At 41.4% G+C, this 25,314-nt stretch overlaps 1 protein-coding gene across 1 annotated transcript; it reads right to left on the bottom strand.

The window, feature by feature from the left end:
• Positions 1–4,460: 4,460 nt before the first annotated feature.
• Positions 4,461–25,314, bottom strand: gal3st1a (galactose-3-O-sulfotransferase 1a). The gene is made up of 3 exons (XM_060906745.1): positions 24,959–25,314; positions 10,985–11,126; positions 4,461–6,166 (listed from the first exon to the last, which is right to left on the bottom strand). Exons 2-3 carry the CDS (start codon positions 11,122–11,124, stop codon positions 5,011–5,013), a joined length of 1,296 nt encoding a protein of 431 aa, XP_060762728.1. The 5' UTR covers positions 11,125–11,126; positions 24,959–25,314; the 3' UTR covers positions 4,461–5,010.

Genomic DNA, 25,314 nt, shown 5'->3' on the forward strand with positions numbered 1-25,314 from the left:
ACAAGTCGCCAGGTCATCACAGGGCTGACACATAGACACAGACAACCATTCACACTCACATTCACACCTACGGTCAATTTAGAGTCACCAGTTAACCTAACCTGCATGTCTTTGGACTGTGGGGGAAACCGGAGCACCCGGAGGAAACCCACGCGGACACGGGGAGAACATGCAAACTCCACACAGAAAGGCCCTCGCCGGCCACGGGGCTCGAACCCGGACCTTCTTGCTGTGAGGCGACAGCGCTAACCACTACACCACCGTGCCGCCCTTAATGTGTAATAGTAGTACAGATAATTATTAACAGAGCGGCGGCTACAATTATCGACACCTTAACCATCTTTTGGCCGTTGCAAAAGTAGAAAAGACTTTCAATACGTAAATTGTGCATGAATAATTACTCAAACTTCCACTGGAAAAAAAAAAGAGTTGATTTCAGATTACTTCACGTATCAGATCACATGACACCGTTCTACAATTATCAACACCTTTGTCCACAGTTCTCGACACCGTTCCACAATTATCAACACCCAGATTATTATTTATACCGTAAAAGAAAAATAATCAATATGTAGTTTTAAGTTAACAAAACAGTTTTTATTTAAAATTTGCTTTACATAGACTTATATTTTGTACAAAATATCTTTTATATAAATATATCAATGTCATTGTTAATGTAAATGAGGAAGTAATTCTAATGTTTGTAAACAAATGAACTGATAATGTTGAACCTGTGACAGAAAATCTTTTTGTTCCACTTTCTACCCGCTTTCTAAATATTTTCATAGATCACATTTTGTTCATCATTCGTTGCTGTTTGTATTAATTTCTAGTTTTGTAGTTTACCAATAAATGTCAACAGGCAATTGAGATTGTAGCCACATGAAACTCCAGGTCAAAGGTCGCATGTCATTCCTCGAAACAAAATATAAAACGTCTACTGATATTGTCATATGCAGTAGATATTTACAACAAACTGCAAAAAAAGAATCTGAATATTTCAAGCATGTAATTTTTTATATGCTAGGAATTTAATTCTGGTCTAATTCTATTTATTGCAATAGGATTCCAAATACTCTATAAACATTCCATCCTGTTACGAATCAGAAAATAAATATTGTAAATACAGCACAGCACTTTTATTATTTTTTTAAAAGTACTTCATTTACTTCAACAATATTACCCAAAGATCGATCCATAACAGTTGTAAATGTCCCTTAATTCCACAGGGTGTCGATAATGGTGGACACCGTTAGTGGAAAGTGATCACTATTATCGACACTTCACGTGACTTCTCAAACGCGCGTTTAGATACAAAATGCCGACTGTCAAATGAAAGAGTCAGAAACAAAGTAGGTTTCGACAAGGAGATCATGAAATATCGGTGAATTTGATCAGTAAAAACATGTCCATGATCTTTCCACCATGCTTACCTGCGATAATAACGTCCGGGTTTTCATCAAATCGCTGATCGTGCTGAAGAAACTTCCAGCTCAGGTAATGAGCTGTGTCATCAGACGACAAGCTCAAAGGGCGAGGCGGGTCTTCTGGTTGATTAATTAACCAATAACTGTTGTAACTGAAACTCACCTTTGTAAAATTGTTTTGTGTCGGTAAATCTGAAAAGGGGGCGGCACGGTGGTGTAGTGGTTAGCGCTGTCGCCTCACAGCAAGAAGGTCCGGGTTCGAGCCCCGTGGCCGGCGAGGGCCTTTCTGTGCGGAGTTTGCATGTTCTCCCCGTGTCGGCGTGGGTTTCCTCCGGGTGCTCCGGTTTCCCCCACAGTCCAAAGACATGCAGGTTAGGTTAACTGGTGACTCTAAATTGACCGTAGGTGTGAATGTGAGTGTGAATGGTTGTCTGTGTCTATGTGTCAGCCCTGTGATGACCTGGCGACTTGTCCAGGGTGTACCCCGCCTTTCACCCGTAGTCAGCTGGGATAGGCTCCAGCTTGCCTGCGACCCTGCACAGGATAAGCAGTTATGGATAATGGATGGGTTTCAGAACCTTGTCCCAGGCTTGTTTTGATAGCTGCTTGGTCTTCATGATGCTGTTTGCTTAGGTTAAAAAAAAAAAAAAAAGGAAGCAAAGCTCTGGGGCCTTACAGGAACAGGTGTATTTATTTTGAGATCATGTGACACTTTAATTGCACACTTCATTTAACTAAATATGTGCCTTCTGACAGTGAATCATAGCAGATTCAGAATCATCAGACATCGAATCAAAATTGCATCGTATTTTGTGGAAGCCTGAGGTTTAAACCCTTCGCCTCAATATACATATGTAGATAAAATTATTTACAAGTACAATATATATTACAGATCAAAACAAAATAGGTACCCTATGGGTCCATGTGGCTACGGCTTATAAATAAAATAGTTTTCTGATCCCATATCCATACAGTAAATATCGCATATATACATGTTATCAGTGATACTCGCCTCGTCTCTTATAAGCATCACCAAGCTGTGAGCAGCATCAGGGCTTGGAGTATTTTGGTTCCCAATTTTATTTACTGTGTTTTGTTCCAAATACAGTGCTGTGAACTAGATCTATTTTCAAACTAGTAAGAAACCACTTGTTCATGAATTGTCTTAGAAGTATTATTTAGTACTAATGAGCACATTTTGTTTCACAAGTGTAGCGTAAAGACTCTAAATAGCTACGAAGTTATAACGAGGTTTCTCTTGTTTCGTTTCTGGTTCTGATTGGTTCCGAAGTTTATCAAGAAGTAGAACGGGTAATCGAACTTGATCAGGATAAGTGCTGATTGGTTACGAAGTTTCGCTATTGCTACACTCATTCTTACAACACGATGACATTGCGGCTTCACCGCTCGTTCTTGTGTACCTTTGATAACGCGAGATCACAATTCGCCGTTCTGGTGATTGTGATGTGCATGTGTATGCGCTTTTGTTACACTCATTCTTATAACATGATGACATAGTGGCTACTGCCTCACTTTGCCTCTATGAGGCAGTAACCACAAAAATTCAATCTAAGTGATTTTTTTTTTTTACCTGGGTTAAAATTTTTAGCCTAGTTCACAATTTCCAACCCAAGTAAAATTTTGGATTATCTCAGATTCTTTAAAAGGGATTTTCCATCACTTCTTCTTTTGTCCATCCACTTCCTCTCTATCTACACCTACCTAGTACTCATATTTCCTCTTGTCTGTTTATTCTTATCAATTTGCTTTTTTTAACATCTCATCTCATCATATCTAGCCGCTTTATTCTGTTCTACAGGGTCGCAGGCAAGCTGGAGCCTATCCCAGCTGACTACGGGCAAAAGGCGGGGTACACCCTGGACAAGTCGCCAGGTCATCACAGGGCTGACACATAGACACAGACAACCATTCACACTCACATTCACACCTACGGTCAATTTAGAGTCACCAGTTAACCTAACCTGCATGTCTTTGGACTGTGGGGGAAACCGGAGCACCCGGAGGAAACCCACGCGGACACGGGGAGAACATGCAAACTCCGCACAGAAAGGCCCTCGTCGGCCACGGGGCTCGAACCCGGACCTTCTTGCTGTGAGGCGACAGCGCTAACCACTACACCACCGTGCCGCCCTTAATGTGTAATAGTAGTACAGATAATTATTAACAGAGCGGCGGCTACAATTATCGACACCTTAACCATCTTTTGGCCGTTGCAAAAGTAGAAAAGACTTTCAATACGTAAATTGTGCATGAATAATTACTCAAACTTCCACTGGAAAAAAAGAGTTGATTTCAGATTACTTCACGTATCAGATCACATGACACCGTTCTGCAATTATCGACACCTTTATCCACAGTTATCGACACCGTTCCACAATTATCAACACCCAGATGATTATTTATACCGTAAAAGAAAGATAATCAATATGTAGTTTTAAGTTAACAAAACAGTTTTTATTTAAAATTTGTTTTAAATAGGCGGCACGGTGGTGTAGTGGTTAGCGCTGTCGCCTCACAGCAAGAAGGTCCTGGGTTCGAGCCCCGTGACCGGCGAGGGCCTTTCTGTGCGGAGTTTGCATGTTCTCCCCGCGTCCGCGTGGGTTTCCTCCGGGTGCTCCGGTTTCCCCCACAGTCCAAAGACATGCAGGTTAGGTTAACTGGTGACTCTAAATTGACCGTAGGTGTGAATGTGAGTGTGAATGGTTGTCTGTGTCTATGCGTCAGCCCTGTGATGACCTGGCGACTTGTCCAGGGTGTACCCCGCCTTTCGCCCGTAGTCAGCTGGGATAGGCTCCAGCTTGCCTGCGACCCTGTAGAACAGGATAAAGCGGCTAGAGATAATATGAGATGAGATGAGATGAATCTGAAAAGGTGTCGATAATTATGGACTGTCGATAATTGTAGCTCGCTTTAATAATAAGAAGAAAGAAACACAATGATGAAGACAAGTCACCAAACCATATTTATATGTATGTTAGTTTTTATTTTATTCATAAAATTTTTAATCTCACATTTGGTTTGTGCCTCTTGTATAACAGCTGACTGTTCAATCCTTCTGGGCAAAGATCCAATGCACTTAATGCAACTTTGCTCTTTGGTCAGCAGGATTTGTCGTATTAGCTGATAAGACAAGTAAAACAGGAACACACGGTATCCCCGTGCCTCCATATACTTCGGTCAACTTTACTGAGAGGACTTTACTGATACGGCATTGGCAGCATGCAAAGGTGTAAAGAGGAACCTCTCCAGATAGGCAGACGAGGTGATACAACTAACAAGTGTCACTGATTTGTTTTTATCCGTGATTGACACAAGCATCAGTTAATAATGCACCACAGTGACATGACTTCAAAGCCAACCGATGAAAATGACATTAAAGTCTGCAGGACCATGACAGTCAAATCCGTTTACCACTTATATGACTTTCAAATTTGTATTCACTCTGCTTCCCTCTCTAATTCAGGATGAGGTTTCAGTTTGTTTCACAGAGGTCAGAGATGAACATCTCTGATGACGTTTAAACATAGGTAGAGGTCAGAGGTGGACCCAATATTCTTCATTTCTACCAGTGAATGATGTCCCTCACGTGACCCCACAGTTTAGTGATCCACAAATTGACTCCTAAGTCGGTCAGGTACTGCAACTCTGGCGTCAACATCTTCCTACATAGTTTCTCATGTGCTTTGTCTATATTCTTTTTCAGATTGTATCCCAGAATAGATTTCTCCCCTATAGGTTGCCATGGCTTCATGGAAGTCTCATGGATGCTCCCGGCATCCACTGCATGGCCACCTTCGATGCAGATGGTAGCCATTTCTGCATTCCGGCGCCGCAGCTCTGCCACATCCTTCGCCATGCGTTCTCGACCATACGCCTCCACCTTCTTCCAGAAAGTGGCATTAAACTGCTGGTAGAGCTTCCAGTCAATAGCGTTCCACTGCAAGGCCTTGGCTCTGAGCTCGGGGGTCATCTTGGAGACAGTAGACCCCTTTCGAACATTAAGCTTGAAGAATAGCAGGTCATCCATGTCCCAGCAGAGGGCGTCCTTCAACAGGATGAGTGATTCCTCAAAGTACTCCACCAGCATGACCAAGTGGAAGCGTCTTGAAATTGCACGGATGCCTTCTTCTACTCTCGGGTCATCTAACGGTAAATTATTATCCTGCCCAAAGTCGAAGAAAAGTAAGTTCCTGAGGTAGAAGGAATTGAACCCGTCAGGGTCGTAATAAAGCTCGGGATTATTGAGAAACTCTTCCATTTTATTGTCCCCGGAGATCTTCCAGGTAAACGGTACTATGCGGCCAAAGTAATGGAAGGAAGACTCGAAGAGTTCTGCTGGATCCCTCAGTATGGTGATGTAAGTGGTGTCTGCTGGAAGCACCTTTGCTACTTCGGCTTCATTGAAGCGCATGTGATTGCACATGATGTTGAAGCACATCCCAGGCCCATAGTCCTTCACCTGTGAGCGGTAGAAGAGTGAGGGGTAGAAGAAATCGTTGCGACTGCTCGGGAAGGCGAACTTCAGGTGGTACTTTTCGCCAAAGCGGAACAGCATGTTCAGGATGGTACTGCTTGCCGTTTTGTGGGTTTTCATGAACATGATGTCCATCTTTGGGGTACAATGACGCTTATGTGCCAAGCCTTGATGGGCGCTGCTGGAGGCAGCTGTAGGATGGTCAGGTGATGGCTGGTGGGCACATGAATAAGGCACAGGAATTCTGGGAAGGAAACAAGAAATATAGATTAGATTTTGGAAGTTTCTATGAATGAGGTCACATCATTAGATTGGTGCAAGTTGGGATTTGTAGAAGACTGTTCAATGCTGTGTGCCTGGGAGTATACACTCCCATCAAGAAGGGTACCAGATGGTACATTTAGAGTGGTAGGAAAATCAGAAACCAAAGAAGCTCAATGAAAATATTTGAATGTGGTAACAATACACATGGATCATCTCATCTCATCTCATCTCATTATCTCTAGCCGCTTTATCCTTCTACAGGGTCGCAGGCAAGCTGGAGCCTATCCCAGCTGACTATGGGCGAAAGGCGGGGTACACCCTGGACAAGTTGCCAGGTCATCACAGGGCTGACACATAGACACAGACAACCATTCACACTCACATTCACACCTACGGTCAATTTAGAGTCACCAGTTAACCTAACCTGCATGTCTTTGGACTGTGGGGGAAACCGGAGCACCCGGAGGAAACCCACGCGGACACGGGGAGAACATGCAAACTCCACACAGAAAGGCCCTTGCCGGCCCCGGGGCTCGAACCCAGGACCTTCTTGCTGTGAGGCGACAGCGCTAACCACTACACCACCGTGCCGCCCACATGGATCATCATATAATATAATCTTTGCATCAATAAGAAAGTGCTACACTCCCAGAAAAAAAAAAGGGTACTAAGGGTACTTTCTTTCAACCGGAAACATGAATATAGGTGTACTCAGTGCATTGAGGTAAAAGATACATAATAAAGGTGCACAAGGTGTAAGCTTGTTAGTACCATTCCTCGGCAGATGGTACACTGTAGTACCCTTATTTCTGAGTGTATAAGGACACGACAGTTTAAATTTCATCTAATAACACGAACCGACACCATACATACTCCCTACTTTACTTCCACATATTAGTATACAGTGGGGCAAAAAAGTATTTAGTCAGTCACCAATTGTGCAAGTTCTCCCACTTAAAAAGATGAGAGAGGCCTGTAATTTTCATCATAGGTACACTTCAACTATGAGAGACAGAATGGGGGGAAAGAATCCAGGAAATCACATTGTAGGATTTTTAATGAATTAATTGGTAAATTCCTCAGTAAAATAAGTATTTGGTCACATACAAACAAGCAAGATTTCTGGCTCTCACAGACCTGTAACTTCTTCTTTAAGAGGCTCCTCTGTCCTCCACTCATTACCTGTATTAATAGCACCTGTTTGAACTCGTTATCAGTATAAAAGACACCTGTCCACAACCTCAAACAGTCACACTCCAAACTCCACTATGGCCAAGACCAAAGAGCTGTCAAAGGACACCAGAAACAAAATTGTAGACCTGCACCAGGCTGGGAAGACTGAATCTGCAATAGGTAAGCAGCTTGGTGTGAAGAAATCAACTGTGGGAGCAATTATTAAAAAATGGAAGACATACAAGACCGCTGATAATCTCCTTCGATCTGGGGCTCCACGCAAGATCTCACCCTGTGGGGTCAAAATGATCACAAGAACGGTGAGCAAAAATCCCAGAACCACATGGGGGGACCTAGTGAATGACCTGCAGAGAGCTGGGACCAAAGTAACAAAGGCTACCATCAGTAACACACTACGCCGCCAGGGACTCAAATCCTGCAGTGCCAGACGTGTCCCCCTGCTTAAGCCAGTACATGTCCAGGCCCGTCTGAAGTTTGCTAGAGAGCATTTGGATGATCCAGAAGAGGATTGGGAGAATGTCATATGGTCAGATGAAACCAAAATAGAACTTTTTGGTAAAAACTCAACTTGTCATGTTTGGAGGAGAAAGAATGCTGAGTTGCATCCAAAGAACACCATACCTACTGTGAAGCATGGGGGTGGAAACATCATGTTTTGGGGCTGTTTTTCTGCAAAGGGACCAGGACGACTGATCCGTGTAAAGGAAAGAATGAATGGGGCCATGTATTGTGAGATTTTGAGTGAAAATCTCCTTCCATCAGCAAGGGCATTGAAGACGAAACGTGGCTGGGTCTTTCAGCATGACAATGCTCCCAAACACACCACCTGGGCAACGAAGGAGTGGCTTCGTAAGAAGCATTTCAAGGTCCTGGAGTGGCCTAGCCAGTCTCCAGATCTCAACCCCATAGAAAATCTTTGGAGGGAGTTGAAAGTCCGTGTTGCCCAGCGACAGCCCCAAAACATCACTGCTCTAGAGGAGATCTGCATGGAGGAATGGGCCAAAATACCAGCAACAGTGTGTGAAAACCTTGTGAAGACTTACAGAAAACGTTTGACCTCTGTCATTGCCAACAAAGGGTATATAACAAAGTATTGAGATGAACTTTTGTTATTGACCAAATACTTATTTTCCACCATAATTTGCAAATAAATTATTTTAAAATCAGACAATGTGATTTTCTGGATTTTTTTTCTCATTCTGTCTCTCATAGTTGAGGTATACCTATGATGAAAATTACAGGCCTCTCTCATCTTTTTAAGTGGGAGAACTTGCACAATTGGTGACTGACTAAATACTTTTTTGCCCCACTGTATATGTACTTCGATATAAAATAATGGAGAGATAATGCATGTAAATCTCATTTTCATACCTTTTTACATATGAAATAGTGTTTGCTCCTTTTTTTTAGCGTTTATTGTTAAATGCTTTGACTCTAATTTGCATTAGGTTACTCTGTTCGGATTTAGCATGCTGTCTGGCTCCAGCACGTATGAATGTCTGCCTGGAGAAAATATGCAGGCTGCGCATCAGAATCGAATAGATAAGATGCGTTTTTGTTCGTCAACTAAATCTTTCCTGAAAGACAAGACAGTACATTTAGTGCAGTGAACAGCAGCGCTCACAAGCACAGATCACAAAACAGTCAAATTTAATATTAAAAAAGTCACAGTAGATGGCAACAACAATAAAATCCTCATGAAAATGTTCTTAATAAGAATGAAAATAAAATATATGTTAAAATAAAATGATTTTAGCAAAACCCAACAATCTGGGTCAAAGAAAGGTCTCATCTCATTATCTGTAGCCGCTTTATCCTGTTCTACAGGGTCGCAGGCAAGCTGGAGCCTATCCCAGCTGACTACGGGCGAAAGGCGGGGTACACCCTGGACAAGTCGCCAGGTCATCACAGGGCTGACACATAGACACAGACAACCATTCACACTCACATTCACACCTACGGTCAATTTAGAGTCACCAGTTAACCTAACCTGCATGTCTTTGGACTGTGGGGGAAACCGGAGCACCTGGAGGAAACCCACGCGGACACGGGGAGAACATGCAAACTCCGCACAGAAAGGCCCTCGCCGGCCACGGGGCTCGAACCCGGACCTTCTTGCTGTGAGGTGACAGCACTAACCACTACACCACCGTGCTGCCACAAAACTTAAATACTGGAAAATATATTTAATGTAATATATCTGACTATTATGATAGAATTTCATGTTGAATTCAGTTTTAAAGCCTTAGAAACAAATTTTAATATCATATATCTGACTTTTAGGATAGAATTTCATGAATTCAGTTTTAAAGCTTTAGAAGCAAATTTTTGTCATATATCTGACATTTATGATTTAATTTCATGCTGAATTCAGTTTTAAAGCCTTAGAAACAAATTTTCATGTCAAATATCTGACTTTTAGGATGGAATTTCATGTTGAAATTCAGTTTTAAAGCCTTACATACAAAACTTTAATGTTAAAAATCTGATTTTTATGATATAATTTCATGTTGAATTCAGTTTTAAAGCCTTAAACAAATTTTAATATCATATATGACTTTTATGATAAAATTTCATGTTGAATTCAGTTTTAAAGCCTGACAATTTTTAATGTGATATATCTGACTTTTATGATAGAATTTCATTTTGAATTCAGTTTTATAGCTATACATACAAAACTTTAATGTTATATATCTGACCTTTTTAGTTGTATAATTCAACATGAAATTCTATCATACAAGTCAGATACAGTACGTAACATTAAAGTTTTGTATGTAAAGCTATAAAACTGAATTCAACATTAAATTCTATCATAAAAGTCAGATATATGACATTAAAATTTGTTTGTAAAGCTATAAAACTGAATTCAACATTAAATTCTATCATAAAGTCAGATATATCACATTAAAGTTTTGTATGTAAAGCTATAAAACTGAATTCAACATTAAATTCTATCATAAAAGTCAGATATATGACATTAAAATTTGTTTGTAAAGCTATAAAACTGAATTCAACATTAAATTCTATCATAAAAGTCAGATATATGACATTAAAATTTGTTTGTAAAGCTATAAAACTGAATTCAACATTAAATTCTATCATAAAAGTCAGATATATGACATTAAAATTTGTTTGTAAGGCAAACTGAATTTGACATTGATTTTCTACGATAGAATTTCATGTACCAAAAAGGTCAAAATCTTTTTTTCGCATATTCATTCAGATGTGTTCTGATTGGCTGAGAGCAGTACGATGTGTGAATAAGAATTAGAATCAGAACCATGTTTATTGGCCAAGTATATACACAAGGTGAAGGTCAAGGTCACCAAAAAGGTTAAAATCTTTTTTTTTTGCAATATCTTCCTTCATATTCATCATAAGTGCTACCGGGTGAGGTTTGTTTTGCCTGGCAACACTTGTTTAGAACAGAAATTGGGTGACTGGTTAATGTTAAATGAGAGTTTATGTTAAATTCAAGTTATTTGAAGGTGATTTACATGCTATAAAACACCCATGGACAACATTACACATGAAAGGGTTAAGTCATTACGTTCGTCGTGTAAACAAGGCCATACATTGTAGTGCCGCAGAGAGATGGACTTACTCTGGCAGACTGAACTGCACCTCAGGAGACGAAAAGCAGTACAGCAGAATCATGCAGCTGGTGAGGAGAGTACCCAGAACCAGACCTTTACACACCGACTTCCACTGCTTCCTCTGCTTCCCCTGCTTCCCAAACATCATACCTGTGAGGGAAAGAGCCGACACACTGTTGGTCTCCTGTATCAGAAAAAGTAGTAGTTCGTATAACATCACATTTGATAAATCAGAATCGCTTTACTGTCATTACACAGAGTACAATGAAATTGGTTTGCAGGCCAAACAGTGCAATGACACAACAAAAGCAAGAAGTAGCAACACATATATACACACTTTATTAGGAACACCCCTACATCCACCTGCTGTTTGATGCAGTTCTCTAAACAGCCGATCCCTTGATGCATCAAAGCATGCGGCTACAAATCAAGAGCTTCAGTTAACGTTCACAATGTTCAAACATCAGAAATTGTGATCTCAAAGTGTGACTCTCTTTCACCGTGGCATGGGTGTCGGTTTGAACCAGATGGTGATGACATGGTTTGAGTATTTCAGAAACTGCTGATCTCCTGGGGTTTTCACACGCACAACAACAACAGTCTCTACACAGAATGGTACGTACACTACCATTCAAAAGTTTGGGGTCACTTTGAAATGTCCTTATTTTTGAAAGAAAAGCACTGTTCTTTTCAATGAAGATCACTTTAAACTAATCAGAAATACACTCTATACATTGCTAATGTGGTAAATGACTATTCTAGCTGCAAATGTCTGGTTTTTGGTGCAATATCTCCATAGGTGTATAGAGGCCCATTTCCAGCAACTCTCACTCCAGTGTTCTAATGGTACAATGTGTTTGCTCATTGCCTCAGAAGGCTAATGGATGATTAGAAAACCCTTGTACAATCATGTTAGCACAGCTGAAAACAGTTGAGCTCTTTAGAGAAGCTATAAAACTGACCTTCCTTTGAGCAGATTGAGTTTCTGGAGCATCACATTTGTGGGGTCGATTAAATGCTCAAAATGGCCAGAAAAATGTCTTGACTATATTTTCTATTCATTTTACAACTTATGGTGGGAAATAAAAGTGTGACTTTTCATGGAAAACACAAAATTGTCTGGGTGACCCCAAACTTTTGAACGGTAGTGTAAAACAAAAAAAAAACAACACTGAGTTGAGTGAGCGACAGTTCCGTGGGTGGAAACAAACGCCTTGTTGATAAGAGAGCTCAGAGGAAAATGGTCAGACTGGTTTGAGCCTTTTTGCCAGGAAGGATATAGTAACTCATATAATCACTCTTTACAACCATGTTGAGCAGAAAAGCATCTCAGCATGAAACAGAAAACGGTTGCTGCTAAAACCCATGACACGGATGACATGACAGTGACCTCCCCGTGACATACGGGACGGAACATATGGGACGGGATGGGATATAATTTGTTAATTAATAAATAACTCATTGAAAAATTCTTGTGTTGATTTGTCATTTCTTCTTCTCATGTCATACTCGTAACCCAGGAGTCATCCTGCCATTGTAAGACCATGATGTGACGGGGCAATGAAATGGGACGGAACGGAACGTGACGTGACGTCATAAACAATGACAATGAAACATCAGTTCCCATCTATGCGGGGACTGTATTCTTGCATAGAGGTTGGTGCAATTAAAGCTTATTCCTGCATATAGTTTGGTGCAAATTGTACCAGGACACATGACAGGACAGTAAAGATAAGATCCTCTGGGATGGGACATGATAAGAGTTCAATGCCCTTGAGCGATAATATGTCCGTGACAATTATTCCAGGCTGTGACAGGATGGGGAGGTCACTGATCTTGAGTGATAATATGTTAGGTTACGTCACATTCCGTGTCATGGTGTTTAGCAGGGGCGATTTCTCAGAGACAACAAGGGAAGCCGAGCTTCCCCTAAAATTCTCTCCCCAAACTGCGGCGTCTACGACGTTGAATTCTCATTAAAACAATAACTTGCATAACATAATATATGCCCAAGATTGTATTTATGTTATAACTATCCTGTAACTTATTTGAGTGATGTCTGACGAACTTGCAGTTCGCTACGAGAATCACCTTTGCTGCCAGGCTGTAACCTTTCTTATTTCAATGGGCTCTATGGACTAGCAGCAGTGTTGCCAGATTGGGCGGTTTTAAGTGCATTTTGGCGGGTTTTGAATATATTTTGGGATGGAAAACGTCAGCAGTATCTGGCAACACTGACTGGCAGCCGGGTATCCGTTGCAGTCTACGAGACGGCTCTGAACAGCCAATTTCGGCAAGTTGTTATTGGTTAAAATCAACAAAATCGTCACTTCCAGGGAAGCCGGGCTTCTCTGGGACTAAACGAGACAGTGGGAGGGACAAGAAGCCGGGCTGATGAAGGATTATTGGAGGTAGTGTTTGAAAGACATGAGAAGGGCGGTACTTCGGCGAGGAACACGGAAGTATGATCAGTCAGTCCCTAGCGGATGTCGAGAAAGTGTAGTCGTGTGCCAAAGTGCTGTCCGAATTTCTTTTCATATAAACGGTTCTTCTCATTGATGTCTCTGTACATTACTCTGTAAATAAATGTAAATATTACTCGTTGTGCTCCGTTAACTTTCATCCATTCTATCACTTTGATCATTCGCGAATTCACTCGTTTATTTCATTTGTAGTTCAATCTGGTTGTAGGCTAGCTTGAGCCTTATTGGGATCTGCAGTGCTAGCTGCTAACAGAAATTGGTGAAGTCTCTGGAAAGCACAACCAGCTGGTATGACAGAGTCACAGACCATTTTCTGGAAAAGGAGCGGAGGGCAGAATTTGTGTATAAATAGTGTTCATGTTCATGAATCTGAAGTGTGTATATTGTTCAGTAATGTTAAGAGAATGGTGGGCTCTGTGTTATAGGTTATACCTGGGTATAATATTCAAGGTTCTGTGTGTTGCATAGCCTACCTGGTTATGAATTTCCAGACTGTGTTGCAGAAGATGTTCAAGGATGTGTTGCACAGCTGGGTGTTGTGTTAAAGACTCTGTGTTGCATATCAGGGTATGATGTTCAAGGCTCTTCGTTGAATAGCCAGTGATTTTTGGATGTTTGATATTTTTGATTAAGGATATGAGGCACTAGCCTGGCAAGCCAGACTATAACATGAAATGTACAAGCAAAAATACTTTCTGCCACTAGGTAGGGTTGTCTAGTTCACTGTGCTAATGGGGCACACCTTTCTATGCTTTGATATCCGGCCTACAGGTTTTACGATGAATGCGTAAAATGGGCTTCCCCTGTTTTAAAAACCAGCAGCCGCCACTGGTGTTTAGTAATCATCACAGAAGAGCACATTGGGTTCCAGTCCTGCAGCCAAGAACAGGAATCGTAGAATCAAGAACAAGTTCTTATTAAAGTAGGTGGTGAGTGTGTATCCATACACACTTTCCACACACACAAGGAAGAAATTCCAGTGCTTTTGCATTTCAGATGTAAAGATTAGAATCAGCAGTGTAGTGGTTAGTGCTGTCGCCTCACAGCAAGAAGGTCCGGGTTCGAGCCCCGTGGCCAGCGAGGGCCTTTCTGTGTGGAGTTTGCATGTTCTCCCCGTGTTCGCGTGGGTTTCCTCCGGGTGCTCCGGTTTCCCCCACAGTCCAAAGACATGCAGGTTAGGTTAACTGGTGACTCTAAATTGACCGTAGGTGTGAATGTGAGTGTGAATGGTTGTTTGTGTCTATGTGTCAGCCCTGTGATGACCTGGCGACTTGTCCAGGGTGTACCCCACCTTTCGCCCGTAGTCAGCTGGGATAGGCTCCAGCTTGCCTGCGACCCTATAGAACAGGATAAAGCGGCTAGAGATAATGAGATGAGATGAGATAAAGACTTGAAGAACACCCTTACCTGGAACAGCCATGACATTATTGCTTCAACATTAGAGCCGCTTAAGAGTTTGTTTTGCAGACAAGTGGATATATAATGTAATGCAGGAAATAATGTGCCACTATTCAGAATCGGAATCATATTTATCAGGCAAGTATGTTGACGCACACAAGGAATTTGGTTCTGGCTGTTGGTGTCTCTCTAGCGATACAGAAGCATCAATAAATAAATAAATAAGGCAAATGCTAAATGTCTGGCCTTATTGGACCAGAAAACTTGTTAAGCAAATCAGACATCCACCTCAAAGCATGATTTGTTTTTGAAAGTGTGCCAGGCTTACACCAAGATGGACAACTAAATAGATACACACTCACTGTCTTCTTGATTCTAAGATCCCTGTTCTTGGTTGCAGGACTGGAACCCATTGTGCTCTTCTGTTTTCTGTTGCATGCTGAGATGCTTTTCTGCTCAACACGGTTGTAAAGAGTGATTATATGCGAGTTACTACATCCTTCCTGGCACAAAAGCTCGAACCAATCTGTCCATTTTCCACTCACAGAACTGTCTCTCACTCAACTCAACTTTTTGTTTTTCGCACCATTCTGTCTAAACTCTAGAGACTGTTGTGTGTGAAAACCCCAGGAGATCAGCAGTTCCTGAAACACTCAAACCTCATGCTCATCTGGCTCAAACCGACACCCATGCCACGGTGAAAGAGAGTCACACTTTGAGATCACAATTTTTCCCGTTCTGATGTTTGAACATTGTGAACGTTAACTGAAGCTCTTGATTTGTATCTGCATGATTTGATGCATCAAGGGATCGGCTGATTAGAGAACTGCATCAAACAGCAGGTGGATGTAGGGGTGTTCCTAATAAAGTGGCCAGTGTGTGTATACTTAGATAAATTAGTAAATGTCCTTTTTTTTTTTAGATGAACCTCAATAAACATTTGAAAACAGTCCAAACAAAATCTCTCATTTCGCCTTTTGGTTTAAATAGTGAAAGCAAGACAAAGCAGGATACATCAACTTCATAATACATACAACCCCGATTCCAAAAAAGTTGGAACAAAGTACAAATTGTAAATAAAAACGGAATGCAATGATGTGGAAGTTTCAAAATTCCATATTTTATTCAGAATAGAACATAGATGACATATCAAATGTTTAAACTGAGAAAATGTATCATTTAAAGAGAAAAATTAGGTGATTTTAAATTTCATGACAACAACACATCTCAAAAAAGTTGGGACAAGGCCATGTTTACCACTGTGAGACATCCCCTTTTCTCTTTACAACAGTCTGTAAACGTCTGGGGACTGAGGAGACAAGTTGCTCAAGTTTAGGGATAGGAATGTTAACCCATTCTTGTCTAATGTAGGATTCTAGTTGCTCAACTGTCTTAGGTCTTTTTTGTCGTATCTTCCGTTTTATGATGCGCCAAATGTTTTCTATGGGTGAAAGATCTGGACTGCAGGCTGGCCAGTTCAGTACCCGGACCCTTCTTCTACGCAGCCATGATGCTGTAATTGATGCAGTATGTGGTTTGGCATTGTCATGTTGGAAAATGCAAGGTCTTCCCTGAAAGAGACGTCGTCTGGATGGGAGCATATGTTGCTCTAGAACCTGGATATACCTTTCAGCATTGATGGTGTCTTTCCAGATGTGTAAGCTGCCCATGCCACACACACTAATGCAACCCCATACCATCAGAGATGCAGGCTTCTGAACTGAGTGCTGATAACAACTCGGGTCGTCCTTCTCCTCTTTAGTCCGAATGACACGGTGTCCCTGATTTCCATAAAAAACTTCACATTTTGATTCGTCTGACCACAGAACAGTTTCCCACTTTGCCACAGTCCATTTTAAATGAGTCTTGGCCCAGAGAAGACGTCTGCGCTTCTGGATCATGTTTAGATACGGCTTCTTCTTTGAACTGTAGAGTTTTAGCTGGCAACGGTGGATGGCACGGTGAATTGTGTTCACAGATAATGTTCTCTGGAAATATTCCTGAGCCCATTTTGTGATTTCCAATACAGAAGCATGCCTGTATGTGATGCAGTGCCGTCTAAGGGCCCGAAGATCACGGGCACCCAGTATGGTTTTCCGGCCTTGACCCTTACGCACAGAGATTCTTCCAGATTCTCTGAATCTTTTGATGATATTATGCACTGTAGATGATGATATGTTCAAACTCTTTGCAATTTTACACTGTCGAACTCCTTTCTGATATTGCTCCACTATTTGTCGGCGCAGAATTAGGGGGATTGGTGATCCTCTTCCCATCTTTACTTCTGAGAGCCGCTGCCACTCCAAGATGCTCTTTTTATACCCAGTCATGTTAATGACCTATTGCCAATTGACCTAATGAGTTGCAGTTTGGTCCTCCAGCTGTTCCTTTTTTGTACCTTTAACTTTTCCAGCCTCTTATTGCCCCTGTCCCAACTTTTTTGAGATGTGTTGCTGTCATGAAATTACAAATGAGCCAATATTTGGCATGAAATTTCAAAATGTCTCATTTTCGGCATTTGATATGTTGTCTATGTTCTATTGTGAATACAATATCAGTTTTTGAGATTTGTAAATTATTGCATTCTGTTTTTATTTACAATTTGTACTTTGTCCCAACTTTTTTGGAATCGGGGTTGTAATATGCTGGTAGCTGCATTTCCTCCATCCTCATTATGGCTTTTGTTTAGTTTTGTTTAATACCACTGTAGACCTCAGGACTTAACGTCACTTCGCTGCCTTTCTCTAACTCATCATGAGATGTTCGTCATCAGTCGTTCATATCATTTCCCTCCCGTGTCCAATTATTACTGAATGTCTCCTGCTGCTCAATTCATTATTATCCTCCCAGGAACCTGACGTTGGATGATCATCATCGTATAGGGGTGACATACATGTCAACCTTTGGTCAATCAAACCTGTATAACCAACCTCCAAAATCCATATTTCCCTTATAAAATCTGTATAAGATGCAAATTAAAATAATTTACCTAAAATTTGAATGATAATTAACAATGATATATCCAATTCAATATTAATAACAATAAACCTTCAGAATGAATACAAAGCTCCAATGTGTGACAAAAACACAAAGTGTCACTCTAATGTTCTGAATTGTACTCCATGACAGCTTTTTTAGCGCTCTGCACCAATACCTCACGAGGCTGCATGTCACAGCAAGTGTCTGTGTTGATCTTGCCGGAGTGCCCATTCAGAATCTTTTCAGTCGCTAGTGAAAGTCGCTCAGGTGGAAATACGCGTTTCAAACAAAATGTTACTTCCCGGTTGGCGGGATTCTCGCAATGCAGTGTGCGCATGATCAAAAGTGGAACGAAGCTCGCTACCACAAGTTAACGCGCGATTTCATAAGACTCTTTACTGGCTGTTTGTGCTTTCTGTGGTGTACAGTACGTTTGTAAATGTTATGCGCTCTTTTATCATCGTGGGAATTGACTATAGCTCTAAATAAATATTGAAGTTTTTTTAAAGAATCCGTATAACTTTATTTGTACGCCCGTATACTACGTTTATTGAATCAAATCCGTATAAAATACGGACATTCCGTATAGGTTGACATGTATGGGGTTATAACAAGTTAAAACAAATTAGGACACCTACTTTGGATGGATTTTTTTCATACATCAGGTCAAGTGGAAATACAACCGGTCCAAAAAGCAAGCCCAGCGTCCATGCTTTTACAGACAACTGGATGAACAAAACACGTTCCTCATTTTGGCTTGCCAAAACTCTATCGCTTATCTCGACCTAATGAGCACACAAAAGTGAGTACAAGAAAGCTGTACGACTCACAAAGCAGGGTTGGAATGGCAGAATCCTTTTCATGGTGTAATGGTGTTCTGGGACGCTCGGCCAACGCGGTCCCCTGTACCTCATGTATCACCTACTTGCTCACTGAATAATACATTTTGGTAGAAAGTGATCCTGACCCTGTGTTTCACCCACTACAGGGCCTGAAATCAGATCCCCATTGCCTGCTTCATCACATATTCATCAGGGCTGTAAAAGTGCAACTGAAGCACAATGCGTCCAACAACAAAAAAACCCCAACGGAAGACAGAAAAACGTCTGAATAAAGGTCAAAGTGGAAGATCAAAGTAGGCCAAAGTGACGGAGACAAAATCCGCTCAAAGCCCGATGGAGCTCATTGTTCTTCTGGGCTGAAACCTACTCGCGCATTTTTCCCCCTCCGAGTCGCCATGTGATGACAATAACAGCTTTGTTTGTGTCCGTAAGAACACAAAGTTAATTTTGAGATTTAAATTACAGTTATGGGTGACATGTCATGGGTTGAGTTGCTGTTTCACAGCTTCGAGGTTCATGGTTCAGTCCTGGGTGCTCTTCCTGCGCACGTTCTCTCTATGTATATGGGTTTCATCTGGGTTCACTGGTTTCCTCCCAAGTCCCAAAAACAAGTTGGGGATTGTTTTTGGGTAAAAAGGGTACTTTGAGGATGTTAAACTGCCCTAGATGTGAACTTGTGCGTGTGAGAATGGTGCTCTGATATGGAGTCATGTCCCATTCAAGGTGTGTTCGCACATCACACCCAGTGTTCCCAGCACAGACTCCAGATCCATCCACTGGTTACTGAAGATAGTGTTTCACCTAGGACTGTATGACTCGTTTTCTTTATTCACTTGGACTCGTCTCCAATTATTAGCTCATCCGGCCGACAGGTGATGAGCTTATGCCATCATGTGTTCTCCGTTATTCGTCCATCACCCATCCATTGTCGTCCACATTTCACGAAAATCGCTTCTTCTCTCTCAATTCTTCACTGATTTTTATTCTTTTTGGCAGGAAGGTAGGTCTGCCTGGGGTGCATATAGCTTCTAGCCAAATTTGCATAATTCTAATTAATAATAAAGATATGGAGTAATTAAGCCCTAACGAGCAGTTTCCACACAAATTGCTTCTTCTTCCTCAATTCTTCCCCGATTTTGATTCTTTCTGGTATGAAGGCAGGGGTACCTAGGGTGCATATAACTTCTACCCAGATTTGCTTAATTACAATTATTAATGAAGTTATGGACTAATTAAGCCTTAATGAGCAGTTAAAAAAAAATCACTTTTTCTTGGTCAATTCCTCGCCGTTTTGGATTCTTTCTGGCAAATAGGTCGGTATGCCTAGGGTGGATATTGTTTTGATATATAGCTTGCAACGTTTATTGCACAAGGTGGCCCACTTTAGATCGTTCCTTCTGGACTAGACAGGGCTGGAGTGAGCTACACCGTCATCGACGGTCTCGTTACCATTTGCACTTGGATTTATCTCGGTCATGGGCATTGGTCTCGCTAAATAAAATCTCGGTCTCGCCTAATGGTGATGATACACGGGGCAACTTTTTGGGCAATGTTGCCGAGCAATGTTGCTGGGCAATTGCGTTTTGACTCTTTTCTATTGAGATTGGGAAACATTGTTTCTTTCTGAATGGTTTTGATAATCTCTGGCAACTTTTTGAGATAAGCCAATCAGAACGCGAGTATCGAGTCATGTGACCTCCGGTGAGGTTCGGATCAGAAATTTCAAACAAATATGGCGGCCGCTCAGTGTCAGTGGAGTGAAGAGATGGAGAGACTCCTCATCTGTTTTTACGCCGGTAAGTTATTTTAATATTCTATATGGAGGAATTTACGTCACCAAAGCTCTAAAAAACAACAGACAGCTTGATTAAATGGTCACAGCAAAAATTAAGACATGGATTTTTTTTAGCTAACTGTAAACTGCCGTTGCTAACTGTTGTTGCCCATTGTTAGTTGCCCTGAAAAGTTGCCCTGTGTCTCACCTAGTTGCCCGTTGCCAGCAACATTGCTCGGCAACATTGCCCAAAAAGTTGCCCCGTGTATCATCACCATAAGAGTTTGTAAAAAGAATTATATGAATTACAACAATTCCTTCTTCTAGAAAACAGCCTAATCGTTGGCGCAATGCACCAATGACGCCAAAAAACTGAAATAAAGGCTTGGCCTTAAAAAAAATGTGATGGTTAAGACTCTACCTAGTCCTGATCTTGCATCCTGGTCTAGCATCAATGATTAGACAACGTATTTGAGTTTCCTCACCTCACCATGAGTTTGAGGCTTGTGTTGGAGATTCTGAGCAGATTAAGCAGACTAAGGTATTTGTCTTAGCCATGATTCATTTATTCATGAGTCAGGCTCTGGAAACTCACAAATGCTTCAATGCTCGCAGAATAGTTCCATATCTAATGGTAAGATTTTGTATTTTGTGGTTAATCCTTGACTCCAAAGATTTTTCTTGCACGCTATTCTCCATGGGTCATCATGCAGCTTTGTGATAAAGCAATTCTGAAGGCTGTCAGTTCGAATCCCAGAATTGGTTTATACAGAAATATTGTACTTGTTTGGAAATTGTGTTAAAATTTTATGGCGTGAAAGTGAAAAACGCGTCCACACTTAAATTTTTCACATCAAATAGAAACTCTCACTTTTGCTTTGTACATAGGCGTATTTTATAAAAGGTGACCTATTATACACCTTTTCCACAAGTTGACACAGTTCCCTAAAATCTTAATGAAATATCTGGGACATTCTTTGATCAAAATGCCACAAGGATAAAACACCACAGCTCCTTCTCACCCTGTCGAAACAGCCCTGTTCAAAACGGCTGATTTGAGGAGCGGCCCGTTCCTTAAAGCCCGGCGCACATGGGCGACTTCTCATCGCAAGCGTATTGCGATTTCTGGATGCAAGTTTCCCCTCTGGGGTAGCTGCGTGTGTGCGCTATCTGCGACCAGTGGACGATTTAGGGAGGGGGATGCAAATCACGTGGAAATCACGTGACTACTTCGTGGGCAGGGATGCAAGTCGCGTGGAAATCACTTGACTACTTCGTGGGTGGGGATTGGCTTAGCCTTTGGAGGTGATCATAATCGCAAAGACGCGCACACGTGGCGATATCTCTGCAACAAGTCAGCAACTGGCGATTTTTTGTCGTAGAATATCGAGCATGTTTGATACCTGCGATCTGTCGCAAGCAACAAAAAAAAAATCGCTGTTGCAAATATCCGCACACGAAGCGTCAAAAAGTTGCACGACGGAAAATCGCCCCTGTGCGCCAGGCTTTAAATGATAATGGGCCACTGCTCCTCCCTCCACCCATTCACCCAGCCAATCAGGTAGCATGAATATTTATTCACAAAGGCAGTTCTCAAGCCACGAGTGGAGATACTCAGATCAGGGGGCGGGATCATTCTAATGAGCTCCACTTGTGACATAGAACGGGGAGTCGAATCTCAACGGCTAGTTGAAGCTCATGTCTACTGAAACAGGCAGAACAAAAGAAATCGACTGGGCGTCTTGTTTCAGAGTTTGTAGGTTGGTAGACATTCCAGATACCCAAATGGATGTGCACAAGCACTGAAAAAGCAAGTTTTTCATAATATGTCCTCTTTGCTTGTCATAAATTAAACAAATAAACGTGATATGGTTGGATTTTGACTGATACAAAATTCATACAAATCAAAAAAAATTCTACAAGTGACAGAGAAAGTGTCAGTTACAGTTTTGCGTACAATAGAAGCAACATTTAAAAAAATTTCGACAAAACACAATCGAAAACGGTCTACGTTTTTACCTCTCGCAATAGTTTCTCCTTTTGCGATCGCCCTTACAGAGAGTGCTCTCTTTTTAGAAATATACTGTTTCCAGTTGCTCTTCATGTAAAGCATGAGGCTGATGTGACACGTGAAAAATATGTTTCTATTTCAATTTTGCAAAACGTTGTTTTATCAAATGGTCCGAAAAACCATCTCATGCGAGCATAAAAACATTTTTGCGATATTCGAGAGTTTGATTTGAAATTCTCTTATTTACGTTACTTGTTTTTTTTTTAGTTCGCAATTTCAAACTGCGCATTAAGCAGGTTAATGGAAGCACAGCGACTGAAATGCACTCAAATATGTCTGGTAAACAAACAAACAAACAAACAAACAAACAAACTCATCAGCACATTTTTCCCATCACTGGCTCATGCTTGCAATGTCATGCTCAAGTTGTATCAAATCTGCAACAAATATTTCTTGACTGTTCACGAAATTTTCCCATTTCGATAAAATTGTGTCTAAAAATGATGATTGTTTTAAATATTGCTTTAAAAAAGTTAAAATCCACAGAAAAGCAATCAGTCAGATTTATATCTAGGCAAAAGTTGTTGTTTTTTTTTTTTAAATTGCGCTGTGATCGACATGTATGTGTTCTGATTTGATTTTTAAAATTCTTTACGAAAATGTAATTAAAGTTTCTATAATTGACATTTAACTCAAATATTAATTATCACTTAAACCCAGTAAAGTACAAATCCTTTCCACGTGATGCCAAAGTAAAGGTAATGCAATAAAGTACAATTATTTAAGTGGCCTTTTGTTAATAGATCGTACTGTATATAGAGAGGAGAGTAAATGTTCAGTTATTAACGTTTATACACAGTATGCACTCTGGGGCAAAAAGGGCAAAGCAAAAGAGGGCATGAAACTTAATACGTGTAATTATTTTTAATTTAGAATTAGAAATGTTCAGGGTAAATACCGTGCGCATAAATTTTACGCGGGCGGCACGGTGGTGTAGTGGTTAGCGCTGTCGCCTCACAGCAAGAAGGTCCTGGGTTCGAGCCCCGGGGCCGGCGAGGGCCTTTCTGTGCGGAGTTTGCATGTTCTCCCCGTGTCCGCATGGGTTTCCTCCGGGTGCTCCGGTTTCCCCCACAGTCCAAAGACATGCAGGTTAGGTTAACTGGTGACTCTAAATTGACCGTAGGTGTGAATGTGAGTGTGAATGGTTGTCTGTGTCTATGTGTCAGCCCTGTGATGACCTGGCGACTTGTCCAGGGTGTACCCCGCCTTTCGCCCATGGTCAGCTGGGATAGGCTCCAGCTTGCCTGCGACCCTGTAGAAGGATAAAGCGGCTAGAGATAATGAGATGAGATGAGATAAATTTTACGCACTGATGGTTTGACGTTTTTCCGTTCACCTTTAATAATCTGTAACACCTGTGTGGTGTGTGTGTGTGTGTGTGTGTGTGTGCGCCCATTCATTTGTATTTCTGTATGAAATCCTTCTGCCTTATTTTTGCAGAGACTTCTACCGTATACGCACTTTCTAATTCATTTCATTCACCCCACCCATACAGATCTACAATCTTAGAGAGAGAGAAAATACGTAGAACCCTACAACAGCGTTTCACTATCAGAGCAAGTTTAAGGACTCGTAACTATCTAAAGAACCCTCGAGGAACTCTGTTTTCTCAGAGTGATGCCCGTGATCGCTTATTATTCATCTCCTACACAGTTTTGTTGAATTCTGATTGGTCAGTTGGCATATTCTGTGTATAACAGACCGTTTCTATGGACCACATAATTATCGGAAGCAATACAATCATTTTTCAATCAATAGTGTGTGTCAAATTATTACTTAGTAATTAGCTGTGTAATAAGCGCGATAATGTAGAGCTTCGCATCGGGGTTTCTTTCGCCATAACGACTGACTCGCTGTAGATTATCCCTTACGTAATTGTTTGCTTATCAAGCATGTTAGTCAATATTTCTGTTGCGAAACTAAAAGGAATTGTGTGTAGCTGCAAAGATAAGGTTAAGGATAATTGAAGTCTGGACATGCCTAGTTTACACTCGTCATGAGGTGAGGATAAAATGCCATTCTGATTAAGTACATCCTTGACGTTCTCCGTTTCTTTCCATGACCATGGATTAGTTGAAACTCTGAGACGTGTGCTATTTCTCCAAGAAAACGTTCATGCAAAGCAAGTCAGAGGAGGCCATTCTTCTGGAACAAGAGACCTGAACACGCCACTTCAAAACCTCAGAGATACTGAAGAACGAACAAAAACACTACGCTTCAGTTGTTTTTCTTGATTTTCAAGCAGCCATTCATTCTTTTTAATACACCTTCTACACTTGTCTTTTATCAAGTGAGCACTTATCTAACCTGACTCATACCTTTAACAAAAGTCACCACACGTCACAATATCACGATTAAAAAAAAAAGTAGTGCAGGAGCTGCCAGCAATTGGAACTCATTCGTGCTTGAGAGAAGTGTACAGCAAGTGGATGTACCTCAGAGAGTGGATCTGCTTATCACAACTGGACAGGCAGAAACACGGTGATGATGTGAGCACGAGCATGGGAGCAGATCCTCATCGTCCTCCAGCCCTCCGGTTTCTTCATTCGAGTCTGTTTCAACCTCCTAGCTCAGAGAGCCCATGCTGTATGGAATCGGGCAGTCAACCGATTCGCTTTTAAGTCTCTCTCGCAGCACCTGATGTGTTTTTAAACCACGCCTCCTCACTCCCTCGTTCTCTCCAAGTTTCAGCTCCACTATGTGCGTACTCCAAGAGCTGAGTTGGCTGAAAAGGTGCAGCTCCTCAACCCTCAACGATCCCCTGTAACGTCAGCTCTGCTGTACTGCTGGG

The sequence above is a fragment of the Neoarius graeffei genome, chromosome 24 (genome assembly GCF_027579695.1).
Source record: "Neoarius graeffei isolate fNeoGra1 chromosome 24, fNeoGra1.pri, whole genome shotgun sequence".
In the NCBI taxonomy this organism is placed as follows: Eukaryota; Metazoa; Chordata; class Actinopteri; order Siluriformes; family Ariidae; genus Neoarius; species Neoarius graeffei.